General features: G+C 38.1%; 2 protein-coding genes across 2 annotated transcripts in view; both read left to right on the top strand.

Moving 5' to 3' along the window:
* The window catches only part of LOC107588823 (zinc finger CCCH domain-containing protein 13-like), a 35,523-nt gene extending 14,024 nt beyond the window's left edge, over nucleotides 1-21,499 (top strand). The window contains exons 14-21 of the mRNA XM_016277043.1: nucleotides 2,183-2,696; nucleotides 4,493-4,602; nucleotides 6,700-7,965; nucleotides 11,754-12,311; nucleotides 12,403-12,546; nucleotides 14,689-14,889; nucleotides 15,616-15,779; nucleotides 20,790-21,499. Of these exons, the coding sequence (XP_016132529.1) occupies nucleotides 2,183-2,696; nucleotides 4,493-4,602; nucleotides 6,700-7,965; nucleotides 11,754-12,311; nucleotides 12,403-12,546; nucleotides 14,689-14,889; nucleotides 15,616-15,779; nucleotides 20,790-20,966 (3,134 nt within the window). The 3' untranslated portion in view covers nucleotides 20,967-21,499. The remainder of the gene's footprint in view (nucleotides 1-2,182; nucleotides 2,697-4,492; nucleotides 4,603-6,699; nucleotides 7,966-11,753; nucleotides 12,312-12,402; nucleotides 12,547-14,688; nucleotides 14,890-15,615; nucleotides 15,780-20,789) is intronic.
* A 258-nt stretch (nucleotides 21,500-21,757) lies between these two features.
* Nucleotides 21,758-24,619, top strand: part of LOC107588853 (transmembrane 9 superfamily member 2-like) — a 35,682-nt gene continuing 32,820 nt past the window's right edge. Inside the window, exons 1-2 of the mRNA XM_016277094.1 lie at nucleotides 21,758-22,082; nucleotides 23,386-23,453. Coding sequence (XP_016132580.1) covers nucleotides 21,927-22,082; nucleotides 23,386-23,453 — 224 coding nt within the window. The 5' untranslated portion in view covers nucleotides 21,758-21,926. The remainder of the gene's footprint in view (nucleotides 22,083-23,385; nucleotides 23,454-24,619) is intronic.

The following is a 24,619-nucleotide window of genomic DNA, read 5'->3' as shown; positions in this document are numbered from 1 at the left end:
CTGATAAGCAAGAGGTGTTCTTATTATTGGGAGATAGCAACCTTAGTGGCTCTAGAGTAGAGGTCTGCACAGGCTTTAAACTGAAGCCCGAACCCGACCCGTACCCGCGATCGTCTGACCCAGCCTGACCCGAGCGGCACAGTTAAATTTAGAGCCCGAACCCGACATCTTTTTTTTTTTTTTTTCCACAATGAATAGCCAATTAAAAATTTTTAAAAATGCTGTATTTCACGATTGCATGCAATGGTCAGTTAACAAATACATGTAAAGAAACAGAATTATTAAGGCTCGGCCAGTTCACGAGGCAAAAGAAAAAACAATTACCAGTTCTGAAAGTTTATGAACATCAGGTGCCTCAGTCACATAAATTCTGCCGAGTTTTTGAATGGTTGTATACAACAAGACGATAATTCTTCCATTGTGCAAATTATGGTCATTTTCATCAGTTAAGGCTCGTTAGCATTCGGCCTGCTTTAAATCAGACACAGAGATGCAGTGCGGTAAGATCGCATTTATTTAAATTAATTAATTATATCATTTATTTGAATTAGCGAGCGAGAGAGAGAGGGATGAAAGTTGCCTCTCTCTACAAGCAATGAGGCTTAGTTACTTCAAAAACAGCGATTTTACCCCCTCATTGCAGAGAAATATAAAGTTGCGAGTCAGTGCCTGTCGAAGCTATTTTACTAATAAAAGTTTACTTGCTGTGTTGTCGTGCGCTATAATGTGTGTGCGTGCGTCTATGAAAGCAGCGTAGCCTAGGCTACTGCATATAGTTTTAGTTTAGTTATAAACCCGACCCGAACCCAAAGCTATTCATTAAACGCTAACCCGGACCCGAAACCCAAAAGTATTTCGGGACCCGTCGGGCTCGGGTCGGGTAGCAGACCTCTAATCTAGAGTAACCCTCAACTTGGATCACCTGTGCCTTTATAACCAAACCAATCATGCCTTGATGCCATTAAAGTACTGTCAGAGATGACTGAGTATGACAGTCAATCACCGTTCATGGATACTATAAAAAAGAGCACAGAGATGTTCACAACAGGTCTATCTGTTCAGCATGCTTCTGTGTGTCAGATAAAAATAAATCCAGGCATAAAATGAAATTAACAGACGCACATATATCTTGGATGAAGCTTTTTTGGCTTTTCATTTTTCATTTGCCTTTTGGCATTTTAATACACAGATGTTCTCTCTAATGGCAGATAGAGATTTACAGAGAAAATAAACCAAATTTCCTCCTTAAATATTCTGGCGGTGAGGCATACTGCCATATAAAACTCCATGTAATCGCCTAAATTGGATCTAGTGTTAATGAAAACTGCCCAAACACACACAAACGTCATTAATATAGTCTTTTTTTTAATATAAGATTTCTGGAATGCAATGAATGAAATTACATATCCAAATTGCATTTGACGCAACAACTTTTTACCATAGTAAAGCAATCTTGTAAAAAAAAGGATTTGTGTCCGGTAAGCTTGAAAGACAAAATGGCAGATAGCAACAGCACAGCAATTTGATTGGCTGTTTGGGCTGGCAATCATTTATCGTAAGGTCAATTGTCTGTGACTTCTCACAAAACACTTGTTTTGTGTGTGTGTAAACTCCAAAAATAGGTCAATTTAAAATGATTTTTAGTGACAAACATGTTGAAGATTAGTTTCCTCACAAAAGCAGTTTTTTTTCAGCGTACTGAAGAATCTCCTCCATTGCCATCCATTCAAAAACTGTCTTTTGTCTTCTCCCCAGTATACCACAGCATTATGCTTTTTTTCCTGAAATTAAATGAATTGTGATTTAAAAAAATTTTTTTTTTTTACTCTCCCTAATGTTGCTTCAAACCTGCCTGCTGTTATATTTTCTGTGAGATTCTAAAGGAGATTTGTGAGAAATGCTCATGTAGCTCCAAGTATAGAAATACAGTTTGTCTGTCAAGCTCCTAAAATGACAAAAAAAGCCACAAAAAGTACCATTAAAAATAGTAACTATGACTTGTTTGTGATAGTTCAAGTCTTCTGAAGCCATTCAGTAGCTTTGTCTAAGAAACAGACAGAAATTTACATTGTTTCACTTCAGGAAACTTTAAATGGGATGCACAAGCCTGTGAACAATTTGTTTCACATCACAGGACATAGAGAGCAACGTTTGGTGTTATTGATCTATTTTTGTTCAACAGAACAAAGAGCGCCTTCTCCTGTCCGCCAGCAAAACCGCAGTGAGGACCTTGAGCGTGAAGAGAGACGAGATGATCGAAGGAATGATCGGGGGGATGACAGACGAGATGACCGGACCCGTGAGAGAGAGAAGGACAGGGATAGAGAAAGAGAGCGGGAACGGGAAAGAGAGAAGGAGAGAGAGAGGGAGAAAGAACGGGAAAGAGAGGCTGAAAGAGAGCGTGAAAGAGCCAGGGAGAGGGAGCGGGAGAGAGAGCGTGAAAGAGAACGAGAGAGGGAGAGGGAGGAGAGAGAAAGAGAGCGGGAAAGAGAAAGAGAGGAGCGGGAAAGGGAGCGAGAAGAGCGGGAGAAAGAAAGGGAACGAGAGAGGAAGGAGAGGGAACGGGAGCAAAGAGAGAGAGAACGGCAGAGGGAGTGGGATGAGAGAGAAAAAGGGAGGGAAGAGAGGCGGGAAAGAAAAGATGATTCAAGAGATGACCGCTCCGCTCGAGATGCTCATGAAGAGAGAAAGAACACGTAAGTGCTCCAGTGTTGTTGGTCATTTTTACGGACAATCTCTTTTTAATTTAAATTTGTATATTTTGAGTACATTAAAAAAATAAAACACTAAAACTAAAATCAGTCATTTGTACATTGCAATGTACAGTAGGCAATAGTGCCTTTACTCTTTTTAAAGAATAACTTTAAAGCACTGAGCAATTGACTCCAAAGTTAATTGAAATGTAAAACTATGGGACATACTAAGCATGCATGTATACAATATCAATTGGGACCAATAAATTAAATCTCTTAAACACCATTAAACACAGCGCTGTCTCGCAACTTAGCTGTAGAGTGTATAAAAGATTGTTCTATGGACTTCAGTATTCATTTTAATATATATGGTGATAGAGAGCTAGATGTATACCCATAGATTGAAAGCTAGAAGCTCTGAAATCACCTAATAAAGCAGGATATTTCATGATATTGTTCAGCTGGCCGTACATTTAGGCCCAATCCCAATTCTATTTTATACTCCTTCCCCTACCCCTCGCCTATCCCTTCCTTCCCCTTGTCCCTTGAAACAGAGTGTCAAGGGGTAGGGGTGAAAATACTCCCCTAAGAATTTTGACACCACTACTGTACCATTACACGTCATCATATGTCGTCTAGCTCCTACAATACACACACCTATACTGGTGTGCATTAGAGCCTTACCGTTCTATACTAATGAAGCTTCTTACTGACACACACACACACACATATCAGAGATCGTGCAGCTCACACATCCAGGAGCAAAGAAACTTGTCAACGCTGCCCCACGATTTTTATTAATAACGGTTTAAATATTGAATCTCTACATTATACTTTCCAGCAACGAGAGGATAACATAGCTGTTTTTGAAGTAAACTTACTCTTGTAAAGAGAGATGCACAGGTGCACATACACGCAACTTTCATCTCTCTCTCTCTCTTTTGAATTTGCAATATTTGAGAAAAAGGTTTAGTGATTTCTAATTATTGGGGGAACTAGCCCCCCCTCAATGTCTATGGTGGTTATAGCCCTGATCAGACATGAAAATATGTTGTGGCACTATCGTGTAGTCCGGGGGTGCCCAAACTCGGTCCTTGAGGGCAGGTGTCCTGCAGAGCACTCCAGGACCGAGTTTGGGCACCCCTGGTGTAGTCAGTAATATGACGTTTAGCAAACTTTAGTGATTTTTTGCAAACATTTCTTTGAATAACATGACTGTAAATATGAACTCACGATTCACAAATGATTACTTTTCATTAAAATCTTTATTAATGCCAGTAATGCTTAAATTTATGTGTCTTTTTGTCCGCTCGGGCAGCCATGTTGCCACTTTAGCCGGTTTACGCTGAGATAATTCATACCCCTTTGTTTGAAGTGTGGTCCCGACAAAATCTTTGTTTGAAGGGATATCTGGCCCTTCCCCTTCCCCATACCCCTCCAACCAAAAGAGAATCGAGACACCCCTACCCTTTCACGTGAACGCGCGAAACAGATGGGTGGGAAAGGGCTAAGGAGTAGAAATGGGATTGGGCCTTACACTGATGTTCAAAACTTTGGGGGGGTGAGGGATAATTTGAGGGGTGGGGGGGGCATTTATAAGGTTACAAAAGATTTATATTTCAAATAAATGTTCTTTAAAAAATTTTATTCATTAAATCAAAATTAAATATCAGTTTCCACAAAAACATGAAGAATCCGTGTATCATTCGATCATTCGTTTTTTGATACGAATCAAAACCATTAGAAATTAGAAATTTTCTCAGGTGTTCAACAATGTTTACCTTTCGCTTTGTTTACAGTCGTAAGAGACATCGTGCTGAGAACACTCCCAGTCCACGGCCATCTCCTAAAAGAGGGCGAGATGTGAGCCCTGCAGACAGTGATGGTTACAACAGCACTGAGGAGAAAGGTAGGAGTTCAACTGAGCAAGTCGGGGTTTGTACGGTCATGAAAAACCTGGAAAAGTCATGGTATTTTAAAACGGCAATTTCCAGGCCTGGAAAAGTTTTGGAAAAATAAATAAACCCAGAAAGTTTTGGAAAAGTCATGGAAATCCATTTCACAAATCTCTGTATAATAGAATTGTTTAATCGGGTCAGGAGTTTCGGTGCGGGATTGTGCATAAGCTGCATAGTTTTACTCATTCCCGCTGCTTTCGACTTTAAAATTTGTTAAATAAATGATAATATTCAGTGATGTGATATGTTCTCTATGTGGAGTAACATCTGGCACAGTTGCAGCTTGTACTTATTACTAGGGATGCACCGATACCACTTTTTCCAGTACTCGCCCGATACAATACTCTTATTTTTGGTACTTGCCGATACCGAGTACTTTATTGCATTTGTAAATTTTTTAAATATTGGGTACAGAAACCAAGAGTATGTATAATGTTAGTTGGTTAACTTCATTTATCAAATAGATAGTCAAACCAAAATTTATTCAGACACCTTCAACATTTCTCACATTATCACAGTTTATTCGCTATAGTTTAGAAAATGGTAATAAAATATGACAAGAACTCAGAATTGAACCGTGTCAGAACAAATTCATCTTGATAATGTTAGATAATTTTGATAGAAAGGTATGTAATGGATTACAATCAACCAAAAATTATTCAGACAGTATGACAGTATTTACACAACTATCAATACTTAGTCAGGCAACCTTTAGCCTTAATGACAGCCTGTAGTCTCCTGGGCATGCTGTCATCCAGGTTCATGCAAACCTGAACTTCAATTTTTTTCCCAGACTCGGTCTGAATAATTTTTGGTCCCAAATTTGTATCAGTTTTACTGGTAGTCCACTGTATGAAGAATTTGTGGGTATAATTTGTCACAGTTTACTTTATTTTGCTGTCCTCACTTACATAAATGAACTATAGTGTCCTGCACCCATAGTAAAAAAAAAAATATCAAAAATTATATCTGGTCTCTGAATAATTTTTGGTTTGACTGTATATCCTTTGGTTATTATCACACTTAGTTATGCCCATTAAAATGTATTTTACAAGTTTTTGTTACGTTCACCTTTTTTGCTCTATGGTACATCATCTTTAATTTAATAGCATTAGAGCTGCTCCATTGCAGTACTGTAATCACGCGCTTTGCTGTAATAATGCAGGGAACCACTCATTATAAATCTCCTAACTGTAATATTTTCAGAAATAGAAGTCGTTTTTTTTTTCATTTGAAACGTGCTGCGATTTATGTTCCAAAGCCACTCATATAATGCAGAAACACTCAAGCAAGCAAAACGCGCAACACGTGCATGTATTTGTACTGGTGCAGAATACTACAGCCTTGCGAATTTCACACAGGCTGCTAGATTCACTTTGGCCAGAAAGTCGTGTATGCCTAAGGTTCCTCGTTAAGTAACGTGCATTGTTTTACTTGTTTTTGACACATCCGACCGAACTACAAACTTTCCAGTGATGTCTGTGAGAAAGGTATATTCACTCGACAAGCTCGCCACTTTGTTTATCAGCTCGCGCACATCAGCTATATAGGCGTTAATACTGAATGTTTAACATTATATTCATTGCATACATATACTTCGTAGACATCCTTAATCTCTAATAACTCCTTTCTGTTGTTCTGTTGTTGGTGTTTATTTGTCTGAATATGGCACTTATTACATGCTGTGTGGAATCTGCGTTTGGTATCGGGGCATTTTAACGAGTACGAGTACAGGAGCTCAGTATCGGGCCCGATACTGGTGCATCCCTACTTATTACTAAAACAAATATAGCATAAAGCAAACAATTAGCATTAATAGCCATTAATTTTAGTTAACATATGCTATGATAAGCTGAACAGATTTTTATTGTAAAATAATGGAACATTAGGTCATGAATATTGTCTCAAAAGTCATGGAAATTTATTGGTAAAAATGTGTACGAACCCTGGTAAGTGCAAGGTTATGTTTAGACTCCGTAGCACTCCTCATAGATCTATTGTTCACATATGTAGAATATTCGGACGTAACATGTATGGTTTTGTTTCAGGTGATAAGCACCGCCTGTTGAGTCAAGTGGTTCGTCCTCAAGAGACGGCCCGCTCGCCTGTCCGCTCCTTAACCGATGATAAACACAACCGCTGGAAAGATGATGACCGTAGTGGGGATAAAAAAGAAAGCCGTGGCCGACACGAGGAGGTGGATTCCCGCGGTGAGAGAGCAGCAGGAAGAGGAGCAGAGCGACGTGGAGAACACGCTCCAGACATTTCTGCTACAGGCATTTCTGACTCCAGAAGAGGAAAAGAGCAGAGGGACATCCCTACTGCTGCCCACACGCCGCCGCCGCCTCCTCCTCCTCCTCCTCCTTCTTCCATAGAGGACAGAGACTCTTTATCAGCTGTTCATGAAGAGGGGAAGAAAAAGGCTAAATCTCAGAAGAAAAATCTGAAGAAGAACCGTAAAGAGGAGGAATCTGGCGTAAGGGAGAGGAGTAACCCTGAACCCCCGTCCTCTTCCTCTGTAGCTGAAGCCCCCCAGGCTCTCCTCTCACCTCGCAAGACGGCCAAGAAGAAAGCCTTAGAAAGGAAGTGCAAGCGCTCACGAGGTCCTGAGTCAGATGTTTCTGAGGACGAGCTGGTCGCCCAGCGTCCCCTCAGCAAGAGGCGACGAGGTCCACGCACACCTCCACCCATCAACAAGGATGACCTTCCCTCCCAGAGGGCTTTAACGGCTGGACAGAGTTCCCTCTCTGCTAAAATGGATGCCAACTTCAGCGACTGGTCTGATGAGGATGTACCAGAGCGAGGCGAGACCTCCTCTGCCTCCCTGCCATCCGATAGACCTCCGGAGCGGCTGCTTCCCTCTGAACGTGCCCCTAGAAGGGGTGCACGCGGTGGCGGTCGGGACCGTACGGACCCCCCCATCGCCCCCCTGCTCCCTGACCCTCCAATGCTGATACAGTCTCTTCCTTTACAACCGTTACTGCCGCAACACATGCTGCGTAAACCACAGCAAGCAGACATGCAGCAGCAGCGCAGCAGTAGCATGGGCAGCAACCAAAGCCGCGCTTCTTCGAGAAGACTTCGCTCACCCTCCAATGAGTCGGCCCACCGTGATGAAGGTCCTCAGGGACTCAGGTCCCGCAGAGGACTCATGCAAGGTGGCAATTCTCGGGAGAGAGAGCGAGAGAGGGAACGAGAACGAGAGAGGGAGAGAGACCGGGACAGGGCAGTGGCCAGTGAACAGATGGGAGGAGAGAGGAAGTCAAGGATTGATCAGCTCCGCAGAGGAGAACCCAGTCGAAGTACTTCCTCAGGTGAGACCCCTCATAAAAGCTTGGTGTTTCAAAGAAACTTTTTTGTTAGTATTGTTGAGAAATATATTATTTTATATTACTTTTAAGTTTAATGGTGTATATAAGAACTAATAATAATTAGGGGTGCTCCGATCAGGATTTTTGAGGCCGATCACAGAAAGCAGTATCTGCCGATACTGATACCGTTCTTTTTAAAGCCTTCTTTTTATAATTTATAACTATTTCTATTGATACTCCAATCAGGATTTTTATACATTTATTCAGGGCCTGAATTTCATTTTTGAAAAGGGGGGGAATTCTCCTCTTAGGTGACTCTTGTGAGAGGGGAAGCAGCTTTCACACAGGAGTCCGCTACTGATCCGTGGCTGTTTACCACAAACAACATTTATCCATTATTTTGATTTTAAATCCAAACTGAATATGCTTTTTCAGCATTGTGATTCTTTTTTTACACAGTAAAGTAATACAATCTTTCACAGACATGTTTAAACTCAATAAATATAAGCAACACATTATTCAATGCTTTTTACTTTTGCATTTACTTCTAGATTTATATATTAAGTTGCTCAAGCAATTGGCAAAACATTTAAACTACCTTTCTTACGTTATCACAAACTTACCATTGACAGAAACAGTCAGCTCTACTGCCTTTCTTTTGCATTTAGATCTTTATTACGAGCAATTCTGCGGTTCATAAAGAACTTTGTTTTTCTACCTCCACAAGCGCCATCTATTATTGCCTTGTTTATCTAAAAGAGCTCTTTTCCTTTAAACTAGCCAACGCCATATGTGTTGATTGTGAAATACCGTAGACTTTAATAATATGCATTTATGGTGATTACTACATTTTCGTGTCAATCCATGTTCATATTTACAGCAAACAATGCGCTGTTACTTTAATTCAGGCTTGCAGCGCAGCAATAGACTCGGTGTGGAAACGATCTCTGCACTGCTGCAGAGTAGACGCGCCACTACTGGAACGCATTGCCGGACCGTAACCGTGTGCACGCTTTATTAATCCGTTAACATGAACGCGGAAAAAATACGCACTACATTCGCACTGCAAACGGAGTGTGTGTGAACTTGCCATTATGTGTGTGCGCTGCCAGTGTGCATGAGCGCTCAATCTCCAGGAGAGCGCGCAAGCGCTGAATGGTTAAACACTGGAAAGAATAAAAAAGTTTTTTAACTTTTTAGTGACGATGTGACACTGCCTCAACTGTGCAAGTGACAATTCCTGTGTCAACTGTGCAGCGTTCAGCTCACTTATAGACAGACACGATGTGTGGTGATTTGAAGCCAATTGCATATTTTGAGAGAGAGAGAGCGCGCGCGGTGATTCACTCACGCAGTTTGTGAAATTACGTCTCACACGAGGTTTTCAAATTACTTTATAAGTTACCTTTATAAGAGTACCTCACCGTCAGCATTATAATTATTTCACGACTGAGACGGTGCCGCTGCATGTCGTTCCAAACCTCTCACGGCAGCATCATCAGCTTGAGATCGTTTTTTTTGAGATCGGCCTTTTAAGAGACTGCCGATCAATCATCCCAACGTGATTATCGGCCGATAGTGATCGGTAGCCGATCAATCAGAGCACCCCTAATAATAATAATGCTGTACTTGTACGTATGGGTACATTTTACACACTTCCAAAACTGTTGCAACAAAGATGGAAATAAAAAAAAATTTTTTTGTTACTTTCTTTTTTTCGTCCTTTTTTTCAAACAAATACAGATCAAAAGGATACATTCTAAAGAACAACCTATACACATAACAGACATAGACATACAGCGGTCACCAAATATAACTTATACTACATTCATGAGTATTCAGATTTTGATCAGATTCTGCCATACAAAGTTATGTTAAGGGTTACATATCTGACACAGTTTATGGATTAAGAGTCAAAATTATCTAAGGGTCCCTTTTTGGGGGAGGGGAGGGGAGGATGCTTCAAACTCATATAAATGGCAAAACAGAGAGAGAGAGGGAAGGAAAAAAAACACATAGGTCATCTATTAAATATTCTCTTTTCAACCACCTCCCCCAGTATGATGAGATTGTGGTAGATTGTTGTCTTAAGGAAAGGATCAGCACTTCCATACTGTAGACATCATGTACAATTTCTTGCCATTCACATACATATGTGGAATCTTCCTTAAGCCATTTCCTTGTAATGGCCTTCTTACTGGTTGCTAATAATATATTAAAGAGATATATATCCTTCTTTGTTATTTTTGAAGAGGACAGTCCCAGGTGTATTGTTTTAAAGTCACACTCATGATTCAATCCCATTATTGCATAATAATATCACAATACAGCGATTCTGCGATAATCGATATATTGCTAGATAATTCTATAATGATACATCACAATATCTGTCTAACTATGAAAACATTCAAGTCCAAACGGTTAGAAAACGGCACAAAAGTTCTGTAAATCTAATTTAACATGCTAAGTAAATTAATAATTTTATCCTTGGACTTATTAAAAGCTTACAATTTTCTTTGTGTGTAAACCAACACATTTAACTGCTTATCAACTTTATATATAGCTTATATATAAACCTGGTATATTTCAAAATTTACCTGGAGTGTTTTCTCAACCTTTCCTCTCCTCTCATCATAAAAACGGAGCCCCGCACACATGACATGCAGGGAAAAAAATAGCCATTCACATTGCCTCTTTTGCGCTCCAGTTCGTTATTTCAAATGTAGACGCGTGGCAAGCACACACACTGCACACTTCTGCGCAGCATTACGGCTCTGACGAGGTTTTGTTTTCGTCGTCCATGCCATAGGTGCAGGTTTATGTTTCTGCCGGTCTGTGCCTACTGCATAACGCGCACTTGTAATATCTGAGAGAGAGGGAGAGCATCCAGTTTTGTTCACGTAAAACTGGACGTGCCGGTGGCGTTCTCTCTCACTCATATGAGGGAAATCCACCTGCGATCTGAGCGGAGAGGTTAGGCTACTCATTTACTGAATAAGCGCTCTGCAATAATAACATGATCGGTGCCTATGGTCCACGCTGATAGCTGTTTCGGGGCAGTTTTTTAGTTCTCATTACCATAAACGTATATAGGCCTATATAGCAGTAAAGCTAATACAGTGGCTGGAAAACTGTTTATCCTTCGGTTCCTCGTGCTTCTCCATCTTCATAGAGAACGCGGTTCATGGTTGCTCAGAGCGCTTTGGAAAGAAGGTGGAAATGGTGCGGCTGCGATTTCCACACATTTTTAGATGCTGGGAGCAGGGAAATCTATTTAGAGCGCCTTATTGTAGTATTGTATTGTTGTAAAATATTGATATTTGGCACCAGATATCGATTCTCGTATCGGATGGAGAAGGATAACGTTATATCGCCCTATCGATATATTGTCCCACCCCTACAGTCAAGTTCTTCCACACTGGCTGAATCAATAATTTCTTTTTGAACCTTGCCTTATACACAGAGGCATTGTCATGTTAGAATAGAAAAGGGTCCTGTCCAAACTGTTGCTATAAAATTAGAAGCGCACAATTCCCTTTAATATCATTAAATGCTTAAACATTAAGATTTGTAATCACGGAAACACCCAAGACAAAAAAAAGATTCAAAATGCAATATGAACGCAAAATGCAATAAGTCCATTAAATATATATTTGTGTCTTTACTCTGGTGCTCTGGATAATGTGTTGAATAATTCCTAACCAGTTGTTGTTGTCACTTTTTTTTTTGTAACTTTTGTAATTTTCAAGTTTTGAATTCTCCATAACGTAAACTTTTATCGGCTTCCACAGACCGGCAGGACTCCCGGAGTCACAGTTCTCGTCGTAGTTCACCAGAGTCTGAGCTTCAGGCTCGCTCCAGAGCCGGCTCCTACGATAGCCGCGAGCGTGACCGGGAGCGAGATCGCGATCAGTTGGATCGAGAGCGTGAGAAAAAGGATCACCGTCAGATGCAAAATCAACAAACTCAACAGCGAGACTGGGACCCAGAACCTCGTGAGTGGAGTGGGCGGGGCAGAGAGCCCCTCCTCCGTGGCAACCGTGAGCCAATTAGAGAGAGAGACTTGCGGGAGATGCGTGAAAGGGAACGACTCTTACCTGAAGGGCTGCTGGCACATGAGCGAATGGATCGTGAGCGTAGTGAACGGGAGCGTGAGCGTGAACGAGAAAGGATGCTTCCGTTTGACCTTCAGGCTCACAGGGATCCAAAGAGCAGATCTGAAACTAAGATGGAGAGGGGAGAGTATGAGCCTCTGTTGCCCAGAGAAGCCGTCATGGATGTAGATAAGCCAACAGACAACTCACAACTGCAAGTGGAAGCATCTGAACCGAAAATGGATAGTCTTGATGGTAGGACATTTTTCTCGCCATTTCTCAAACTATTGCCTGATGTGTAAGATGATTTTGTTTAAATTTACTGTGTGTTTGTTCTGTCTCTCAGAAGAGGAGGATGGAAAGGGGGATGATGCGCAGTCTGCTGTCTCAGGTGGTGAGGAGTATGAGCCAATCAGTGATGATGAACTGGACGAGATTCTGGCTGACAGTCAAAAGAGGGACGAACAGCAAGATGATGAAAAGATTTCTGGTACATAACACTATTTAAAACAGAATCCCATGAAGACACACTTAGACCACAAACAAACGGCCTGCCACCGTCTAATTTGTCCCACCACAATTTCACAGTGAACTGAAAATATTTTTACACTTCTTATAATAATAATAATATAGTATCTGCTACTTTGTGTTTTGCACCATTGCTTTGGCAAAACATCTGTCAATCAAACTAAAATTGAATCTCGATTTGGCTTAGAGCGCTTATAAAACAGCTTTTTTTAAAAAGGCTGCGATTTAAATATATAGTCAGTTCTGGAGTAAATACAGTGAACGCCATCTCTGCATGAGCTGTGAGTTTAATACGCTTTTATGAATGCAATGTGCACCAGGAACTTTCAAATTGGCAATATTTGCAAAAGCATTTTGCAAAATTTGTGAAGAAAAGTGTTTGTAAACCTGTTGTCAGAGAAACTTAAAAGGGCAGTTTTACACCAAAACAAAAACTTGCAGATTTAATGTGAAGAAAAACATACATATTGTAATTTTACTACAGTAAAATAATTAATATACTTACCATGAATTTTTTTTCTTCAAAGGGCACCTATTATGCCTCATTTTACAAGATGTAATATTGGTCTTGGGTGTCCCCAGAATGTGTCTGTGAAGTTTCAGCCCAAAATACCAAACAGATCATTTATTATAACAGCTGGAAAATTTCATTTTTGGGGGGTGTCTAAAAAAAGAGCTGTTTTGGAGTGTATCACTTTAAATGCAAATGAGCTGCATATTCCCGCCCCATCTCCAGAAGAGGAGTATACGTCTCTCTGCATTAATATCTACAGCAATAAACAGCCGGTAGAAACAACATGACAGAGCGAGAGAACCAGTGTTTAGCCGTACATATGAGAAGCCAAATGCACTGAAAGTGGGACGAAAGCGCGATGTTACAGAGCTTAGTTGACTGATATGCGCGACCGCGCTACGAACAGCGCAAACTAATCTCACAAGCGTGGCGCTGATCAGTTAAAAAATACTTAATGTACGCACACAAATACAGTTAAAACACCAAGCACTATAAGAACATTACATTCACAAATGAGTCTGGAGTGATATACGTGTTTATGTAGATTTTGAGGCGCATTACCTTGAAAAATGAAAGTAATCCAGTAATCCTTAGCAGCTCAGATAATGGGTGAAAATGAAGACTCTTATGTTCATTCTTACATCCAAACACAGAGCATTGAGATTGCTTGCGAGACATTGTTGACGTTACAGCTGCTCGAGCACGGAGAAGATGGAGGACAGCGTAGAACCGCTGAGTGCGGAAACTATAGGAATACAGAGCTGTCAATCAACCCCCCGTGGCCCGGCCCTATACAATGTGACGTCACACTGCATGAGAATCAAAACGGCAGGCCTAGTGAGACTGACTTGGTTTAAAGGGGATTAAAAAATGAGGAGTGGGTAAATTTTTATCATTGTAAGATGGTTGTGTTCAGACACTGCCAACACACATTTATGTCCAAACACCATGTAAAAGTGGATTTTGCATAATAGGTGCCCTTTAATAGCAACAACAATATGGACTGAGACACTTATCACAACTAATTCTACTTTTCAGATCAATGAAAAGACTTCTTTACTACTCCATTCAAAAGCTCTTAATTTGGATTTCCTAACTTTGCTATCACAGTGCACAAGATTGATGCATTTAAATTTAAAAATGTACACAATGTTCTTCTGGGGGAGCATAACTCCTGAGGTCTACCCACCAATGTCTTACAAAATCAGAATTTTTTGTAATTTCAAGTCAAGAACACTTCAAACATGTGTCTGCAGTGACAAAGGCAGCAAATTTGCATATGCCACCCTTTGTCATGTTTTTCATTGTTGTCTGCATTAAGTATGTGTTCAGATTTGTATACTGCCCTTGTGAAAAATATAATCGGAGATCAAGTTTGCACTGTGACTATAACCATGAATGTGGACAATCTAGCCAAAAAAAAAAGTACTGGCCATATGTAACTTTTTGTACATTCTATTAAATTCATTTTTACAGAATAATACACACACTAACAAATCTGACATAAGCAGGAATATAATCATAGTCTTAAAATTCCTCTATCCCATATTCCAGTTGTTTATAATATGCCATTTGCATGTTCTGTTTCAGGGCCTCTAGATGTGATTGATGTAGATTGGTCCAGTTTGATGCCCAAGCAAAAACAGGAGCCTAGAACTCCTGGGGCAGCGCTGCTCCGATTCACCCCAGGGGCTGTATTGCTCAGAGCAGGAGTGTCCAGACGCTTAGCTGGGCCTCAGCTGCTTGCCAGAGTTAAAGAAGTGTGTTCCAGAGAGTTGGAAGACCCTAAAGGTAAATGTGCAAATCTACCTTTGAAGGAATGCTCCAGTTTGAAACAAACAGGTCACACAAACATACCCTCAGGCTATCCAAGTTGTAGATGAGTTTAATTCATGGGAACAGATTTGGAGAACTTGAGCATTACAACGCTTGCTTACCAATGGATTCTCTGCACTGCAGTGAATGTCCAAACAGCTGATAAAAACATCAAAATTCCACAAGTAATCCACACAGCTCCAGTCCATCAATTAACATCCTGAGAAGCAAAAAGATGTGTGTTTCTAAGAAACAAATCCATCATGATGTTATCTCCAAACTGCTGCTTCTGGCTAAACTATGAGTCCACTATCCATAATATTGCTGTAATATGTCCAAATCAGGAGAGAAATATGCTCAGATTAAGCATCATTTATAAGCCAAGTTATAAACAAATATGAGGGTCAATTTTGATGTGAGAGGACACCAGGGGATGGGCTTTTTCACTGGAGGAAGTGTTATCATGGATTAAGGACTCATATTTTAGCCTAAGGGAATGGTTTGAAGTTAAAATCATCTTAATAATGGATTTGTTACTTAGAAACACATCTTTTGACTTCACAAGACGTGAGAATATTTTCAGCAAAGTTTTGTTACAAATTAGTGTCTACATATGTATCGATTACCTAATTTTTGAGGATCAGTGTAGTTATACAAACATGATTAGTAAACAAGTGACTTGAATCTCATATTTATCCATAGATGCTGATAAACTCTTAGAGCATGATCTGGGTGCTCTGAACATGGCTGCATACAACAGGAGAATGGAGAGGGCCAACCTACTGAGGAGCCTGGGCCCTTGCTGCAAGGCGCTGTGTGCTCGCAGAGACATTGCCATACGCAGACAGCTCCTGAAAAACGACAAGGTGCTTTTATGGTCTTTAATCACAGGCACTTCTTTTGTATAACCTGGGCTTTCCGAAACTGTATATATTGAGCTCTATTCTGGAATGTGATAAGCTGCCTGAGAAATGCTTACCAGATGTTGGTATTAACACAAGAAATCTACACAGATAAAGACATTTTAATATTACAATCCATAATAAAATGTATGTGGAATGACACCGGAAGAAAGTATTGAATACACTAAGAAAAAGCAGTACGGCATGGTCAGGCAAGACAAGACAGCAGCTGATTTCACGAAGTAGTTCTACCTCTTACCGCGGGAAATTAGAATCAGCTTGGTTAGTGCATGTTGATAGGTTCGAAAAAGGCTTATTCTGAATGCAAGTATACAAACATCTCATGATGCAAAGAGCTCTTGTGCAACAAAATTGTTGTGCTGCATAAAAATGCACTGGCTACCGATGGATTTCACTACTACTAAATATTCCTGAAAGCATGATTGGGGCCATTTTCCGCAAGTAGAAGGAACATCACTCCACCATCAATTGGCTATGCACAGGAGCTTCTCGCAGGATTTCTGATCAGGGAGTCAAGATGGTTAGTCAGAAGAGAAGCCCAAGAGCTGAGGACCACTTGGAAAACACTCCTGTAAAATTAGGAGGCAGATACAGTTGTCGCAGAGAAAACAATAGGCAATGCATTACATCACCACGGCCTCCATGCAAACTCAATCTGAAAGGCTCCAATATTGAAGATAAGCTATGTTGAAGCAAATTTTAAGTTTGATACACAAAATTGAACTACTGGGAGAATATAGTCTGCTCTGACAAGACAAAAATTAAACATTTGGCAAAAATACCACAAACCGTGTCTGGAGCAGAGATGGCTAAAAATACCATGCCAACAACAGTGAAGTTTGGAGGTGAAAGCATCATGGTATGGGGCTGTTTCTCTTCACATGGTACAGGCATAATCCATATTATTGAGGAAAGATGAGTGGAGCCATGTACTGGGAAATTCTTCAGATGAATCTATTGCCATCTACCAGGATGATTAGAATAAGATAAGGAGACTGAATTGGTCCCAGAGGAAGAAAATAACGTTTTTGGAATGTCCCAGGCAATCACCAGATTTAAACCCAATAGAGCATATTTGTGGAAGAAACTAAAGATCAAGATTCACAAGAGGGTCCCCCAGAATATTTAAGATTTATGGTTTGTTCATACAGGAAGCGACTTTCAAGCTGTCATAGCAAATAAAGACTTTTCCACTAATTAATTAATACAGTTTCAACAGCGTGTTCAATACTTTCTTTCCTTGTCATTTCACTTTACTACACAACTTTTTTCATGGACTGTAATATAGTGATTTATTTATCTGTGTAGATTTCAGTTAATACCAGCATCTGGTCAAAATTTAATGGGAATTGCTGCATTGGAACTGTTTAATTAAAAAATGTTTCCCCACTGTGTGTGTGTGGGTGTATATAAATGTATATACATACATATACATATATATATATATATTAGGGCTGTCAGTTTAACGCATTAACTTAATTAATTAGTTATGAAAAAATAACGCAATTAAAATATTTTAAGGCAGTTAACGCACTGGCCCCAGACCTGTTCATCATGATGCAGGGCAACAACTCCATAAATGCAGAAATGCTCCTAAAATTCGAGATATTGGTGCAAAAATGCCCCTGTATGAGTTTTGTCTCATATTTATATCATACGATATTAAACGAGCAGGGAGAGCAATATCACATGAGTGCTGATTTTTAGAGTTGGGGTACTCTGACTCGAGACCGGTCTCGAGTACAATTTTTAAAAGACTTAGACTTGTCACGGACTCGGATGCATTTTTACTTGGATTTGACTCGGACTCGAGCCTTTCGGACTCGAAAAATATGTCAGAGTCCAACCGAGTCCAGGGACAGTTGACGGAAATGTCACTGACTTAATGCATTATCACGAAAGTGATATTCAGTATTTGCATGTGTTTTTAAGCCTTGTCCAGTACTTGAAAGCTGATGGGTTTCTGTGTTCACACACCGAAAGCACGGTCACAGAACGCGCCTCTCAGTCAGTGTGCGAATGTCGAGTTCTCTTAAATTCTGTTATTGCTACACACACGAAAAGTTATGTCAAAATGCCCGTCTTGGAGACTATTCATTTAAATGCAGTCGGTTTTGTCTTAAGTGAACTTGAACAGTTGGGAGAAATATGGATGTGTCAAAATATTTGATCTATTCGTCAGATCTTAAAGCAACAGCGTAAACCTGCAGCCGCCGACTGCGTCATAAATGTTAATCAAACTAAAGAAAAAGAGAAAATCACTCTCTCTGCTCTTGACTGAATCACTTATTAACTTTAATAAGAATCATCTATATTTAATGTATACAGTGAAGATTATTTTTACATTTATTGCATCATGAAATGTCAGTAGTAGGCTATTTCTGTAGAAGCCTTTACTTTCTGTAGAAGCCTGTTTACTTGCCTTCAGTAAGCTTGAGAATGTTTTATTACATTAGTTTATTATTTTTTGCTTTTGTATTGAATTTTTTTTAAACATAGTGGCAGTTTCTAGCTTCAAAGAAAAATACATTTTCTAACATCTTTGTGGCAATAGTTTTTATGGGTCCGTATTATTTTCTAATAATTCAACGGCCCTTCATCAGTTAGCCTATTCCTTACATAATGTAATTTATTGTAATTAATGTAACTATAAATGCATTCAAAAATAAAACAGGTGTGAGTTGGCTGTGACTTATGAAAAGTATATGTAGGGCTTTTATACACAGTGTGTGCCCTGTCTAACCCAGAAATTAAAATGCGGTTTCTTCTTTAATGGGTCAAACACTGATGAGTAGAATAAGCAGACACAAACTAATTTTAATTATTCAAAATTCATATTTAATAAAAATTGTAAAAATGATATAAAGCTTGTTTTTTTTTTATTGAGATAAAAGGTGCATTTCCTGCTCTTGAGGTTCCATTCACTAAGATTCCCCCACCCTTGAATTTATTCATTTATTTTAACGATGAATAAAGTCAAGTCTTTAATTTTTCACATTCTTAAACCTGTTTCACTCTGAAATATGTCACAGTACATAAATCAATTCTGCTATAACTTCTGTTACATTACTTTAAGTTTGCAAAGCAAAGCAGGACACTAATTATTAATCAAAAATCTAAATGGCAAGATGCAATAGAGGTTTACATTTAAATGGACATTGCGTTTTTCTAGTTGTAAAGGTTAAAACAATGTTAAGATACTAATAAATAATAGAGATTCGTTGGACTCGGACTTTGGACTATGACTTGTCTCGGACTCGATTGGTTAAAGACTCAGACTCGACTTGGGTGGACTCGAACCCAACACTACTGATTTTGTCCCGAGTTTATATCACCAGTTTAAATGTGATTTTATACAACAGTTCAGTAAATAAGTTGATATTGTGTTATATTTTAAACACAATATTATGTGTTCTTGCTCAATTTTGCAGAGAACATAATTACCTTTAAAGCCATAGAAGAATTGTTGCGGTTCTCTGAGCAACACAGCTGTGTTTCGTTTCGGAATGAATCCGCGTTTTGCACGAATCGTGTGAACCAATGATTCAAAGACCCATTCATAAAAAGAGAGTTTACTTCATTCCTGAATGAATCAGCCACTTGAACGAATGGAATGAAGATATTTACCGCCACCTGCTGGCAGATTTAGTTATTTAGCATATCATTTAATACAAAAATTAAATAAATAATAATAATAAAAATAAAAAAAGCATTAAAGGGATAGTTCACCCAAAAAATTTAAATTCTGTTATCATTTACTCCCCTTCATGTCATTTCAAACCTTTCTTTTGTGGAACATAAAAGAAGGTATTCTGAAGACTGTTGGTAACAAAGCTGTTTTGGTTACCAATGACTTTCATTGTATGAACAAAAAATACTGAAATGCTTCCCCAAATTATCTTCTTTTGTGTTCCATAGTTTACGTTAGACCATTACATTAGCCTAAATCAGGGGTAGGCAAGTTTGGTCCTAGAGAGCCGCAGTCCTGCAGAGTTCAGCTCCAACCCTGAAAACAAAACTCACCTGCCTATAGCCTTAGTAATCCTGAAGACATTGATTAGCTTGTTCAGGTGTGTTTGATTAGGGTTGGAGCTGAACTCTGCAGGACTGTGACTCTCTAGGACCGAACTTGCCTACCCCTGGCCTAAATGTTTGTGTAATAAATTGTTGAATCAAATAAAATATTTCTTTATAAAGCTACAATTTGTAATGTCTACTTGATACTTTCTCATTTAACACAAATAGCTTTAAATAATCTTTTGTAAGTATTTTCAGTGAAATTTATTTTGCGATTAATTCGATTAATCAACACATCTAATTAGATTAAAAATATTAATTGACTGACAGCCCTAATATATATATATATATATATATATCTGTGTATATTTATTATGTATATATAAATACAAACACATACATGTGTATATTTAAGAAAAATATGTTATGTTTATATATTAATATAATAATTATATACATGTAAACATTTTCAAAATATATACTGTATGTGTGTGTATTTATATATACATAATAAATAAACACAGTAAATATACATATATTATGCAAACAAAACCTTTATTTTGGATGCGATTAATCTATATATACTTATATATATATACTTATATATATATATATATTTGTAGAAATTATAAATTCAACTCTTTTTTTTTTTTTTTTTTGATGAATAGAAAATTCAAAAGAAATGCATTTATTTGAAATATTTTTGTTAAAGTCTTTACTATCACTTTTGATCCGTTTAGTGCATCCTTTTCTATTGAATTAAGTATTCATTTCTTACAAAAAAATCATGTGAGGAGTGATATTTGTCTAGAATTTATCAGTCCTTAACAGACTGCTGTATATTTAAGTATTTTTTTGTACTCATTTTTTTATTTAAATTGAATGAGTGCATGATTCAGTATTTGGTTTAATGCTTCTGTGTTCCTCATCCTGTAGGGCACAACCAAGCAGATCTACGCCAGTGCTCCAGTGGTGGACAATGAACTTATGCAACTGAGTTTACGTCTCTTTAAAAAGAAAATGGCCTCCAGCCTGTCCAGTGGACAGGAGAAGCCTGATTCAGCCCCTGCAGCCCAACAGCTGAGCACACCAGCAGAGCTGTGCATCTCCTGATCGTGCTCGTGTTGAAAGTACTGATCTCCGATCACCGTCAACCCCATTCATTTCACATACTGAAACTGTTCAAGTCAGTGCTGATGGAGGATTGCTGCCCTAAAGCTCAGAAGAACCGCAGAGACTGGACATACTAGCCTGTGGAGATGCTAGGATCTAAGGTTTCACAGCCCTTGAACTTTGAACCTTGAACCAGAAGTGTGATAACCATGTACTGCGTAAGAACTTTTGTCATTTACATTTGTTTTAGAGAAGATCTTTTGTAACGTCAGATGTGTGAACAACGGGTGCTGAATGTTTGTAGGTTATACAGTGGGTACTGAAGATGTACAGTAAAATGACTGTATTTGTGATGTGCATCTAACTTCTGTTCCGCTTGTTTTTCAGTTTTGTTTTCAAACATTTGTGATCAGTCTCGGCACTCTTGTTCTCAGTGATTCCCTGTTTTATTAAAACACGATTCAACAGGAAAAGGTGGTTTAGTGTATCAACCTTGTTGCTTTAAAGTGGTATCCGTATTATAAACCTATAAAAATGTATTACAGACGCAGGATGTTGCTTTATTACATCCATAATATGTGTAAATAAAAAAATACATCTAAAAATCTATTTTAGGTTTACATTAGTAGTAAACATGCAAGTGGGGTTATTAAAATATTGGTTACATTTAAAATAGGAGCCAAATGAGAGATTCAAGTAGTTTTAATTTAAAAAGGACCTCATTTTGAAGATTTGTATATGATGTTGCCATCGTCTTCCGCGTCGAAGTCCTCCACTATCCCATCATGCTGTTCGTGACGGATGACGTGTCTGAGGACGGAGTCAGATGCTGCTACGCAGGCAGCAGTTTCGGTAGCGCTTGTGCTTGGATATCACCAATGTCTGAATTCTGACACGCAAATCGACATTTCACGCATGTAAATACAGCTACCGAATCCTTAACTAGTCGGTCGAGGCAAAATGGTCGTGTTCCACCGTGTCCGTGTTGTAATTGTGTTGCTTTTTGTGTGCGGGTCGCTGCGGGACGCGTTGAGTTTCTATCTTCCTGGGTTGGCCCCGGTTAGCTTCTGTGAGAAAGAAGAGGGCGATAAAAACAGCGACGTGCCTGACTGCAAGGTAAATGTTCATACTAAAGCGCTAATATAAATGATACATGATTTGATTAAAATGCACGAGATGTGGCGTGTTTCTCTGTAATGGGGTCTATGCTGCGTGATGCTAGCTCGAAATGCTATTGCTGGGTGTCAGTTGTGGAAACGCTGTTGCCTTGATAAAGATAACCGCTAAACCTGCTCATTTGGTCGCGTTCAAAAACTTTGTATTTCCATAAAACGGACTTTCGCAGGTCTGTGAACATGCAAGTGTAGCTGTTCCGTTCATTCACATGTCACTCTCTCAAACCGGACCTTGACTGTAAAGGAATAACTTGGTTCTCTAAAAAAATCAAATAACGTATTACACTAAAAGGAGACGTTAGGAATCATGTTAGGGACTGACAGCTTCAGTCCTAATTCACTTTTCATTGTAATATTACCGAGATAAAGCAGCGTGAGCGCACAACAATTAATAATTAAAGTACCTTCACACGCATGGTTATGAATTAAAAGTGGTTCACGAATGAATTGGATCAATCCCATTGATCTCATGTCATGGCGTCATATTCTTTTTAGTGTTTTTGAATAGTGTAATGTAATATGTTAAATACGATCTGTTTATCTCTGTACTTGAGGGGAATAGCAGGTAGTTGGTAACAATGTAGACACGTAAACTGGTTCAACAGGTGTGACATGTTTTCCCCTTTATTTCCATATTCTCATTATACTCCATTAACAAGCGTGCAAAATTTACTACTCATATTTTCATACTGAAGTATCATATGTCATATCAACAATATATTTGATTGCTTGAAACTGTGGAAAATGTATTACTACCATCATCCTCGAGATCATTTCTGAAACCTTTTTACTCCGTTTCCACATCTAATCCTATAAATATATATATATATATATATATATATATATATATATACTGAAGTATCATATGTCATATCAACAATATATTTGATTGCTTGAAACTGTGGAAAATGTATTACTACCATCATCCTCGAGATCATTTCTGAAACCTTTTTACTCCGTTTCCACATCTAATCCTATAAATATATATATATATATATATATATATATATATATTTACAATAGTAACAACTCTACTAGCCTATGACATTTTTGTTGGGGACTGTGGTTTACATTGTAGTTGTTTTTCTGAGCCCTTTGTTCTAATCATTTATAAAGTTATTTTAAAGATGCCCTCACATCAGTAATTATAAACTTCAGAGTGACACACTTTTTTTTTTACTGAAAGAAGGGATTACTGTGGACATTAACATTGCCATAACCTTTGATGCTTCTCTTTTTGACAGTCAGCAATAGAGCTGTTTGTGAACAGGCTGGATTCTGTGGAGTCTGTTTTGCCCTATGAATACACAGCGTAAGTATAAATTATACTGTTATAGTATTTACTATTAATTTTGTTGGTAACTACTATTAATTATTTATTTGTTTTGGTAATTTTGTTATATGCCTTTGCCATTTTTATTATTTAAAATTTTTTAATATTTCTTTAAAAAACCTATTTTGGTTTATTTTTGTGTTTTTAGTCATTTTAGTCGTTCGACTTATTTTATTTCATTTAGTAGCCAAAGCAAAGTTTCTCATTTCCCCCCCCTAATTTTTCTATTTCTATTTTTTTTTTTAGATTTACATCTAGTATAAATTAGGGATGTAACGGTATGAAAATTTCATATCACGATTATAGTGACCAAAGTTATCACAATTATCAATATTATCACGGTTTTGTTAAAATTAGATGAAAACGTTCAAAAAGAACTGATACACACACTGAAAACATTTCAATAAGTTTTATATTTGAAAATCAACAAACAACAAATACAATTAGCAGCTATATGCACTTTTTTTAAGCAAAAACATTCAATTAACATTAACATGAAGCCCTAATAATAATAATAATAAATCACGTGTGTGTATATATATATATATATATATATACACACACACACAATGTGATTTCCGTTTGTGATCATGTGATCTTCGGTTAGGAGATGCTTTTTAAAGCAAAGTTGGGGTTGATTTCGAGTTCACATGCAAACATAAATAGAATAAGATAAATAAAATTTAAAAATTTTAATGTAAGACAACATATTTTTCATCAGTGATAGAAATATGATTTAAGACGGTAGTGTAAGCAAGTTTAGTTTGAAAACGTTTAATAGTAAATAAGACACAATTAGACAATATTTGAATAAAATAATAATAATAATAAATCACGTGTGTGTATATATATATATATACATATATATACACACAATGTGATTTCCGTTTGTGATCAAGTGATCTTCGGTTAGGAGATCTTGTGATGCTTTTTAAAGCAAAGTTGGGGTTGATTTCGAGTTCACATACAAACATAAATAGAATAGGCTAATAAAATTTTTTAATTTTAATGTAAGACAACATATTTTTCATCAGTGATAGAAATATGATTTAAGACGGTAGTGTAAGCAAGTTTAGTTTGAAAACGTTTAATAGTAAATAAGACACAATTAGACAATATTTGAATAAAATAATAATAATAATAAT

Source organism: Sinocyclocheilus grahami, unplaced genomic scaffold (genome assembly GCF_001515645.1).
Source record: "Sinocyclocheilus grahami isolate Dianchi unplaced genomic scaffold, SAMN03320097.WGS_v1.1 scaffold108.1, whole genome shotgun sequence".
In the NCBI taxonomy this organism is placed as follows: domain Eukaryota; kingdom Metazoa; phylum Chordata; class Actinopteri; order Cypriniformes; family Cyprinidae; genus Sinocyclocheilus; species Sinocyclocheilus grahami.
The sequence above is the reverse complement of the archived record's forward strand: the minus strand, read 5'-3'. Positions and strand labels throughout refer to the sequence as shown.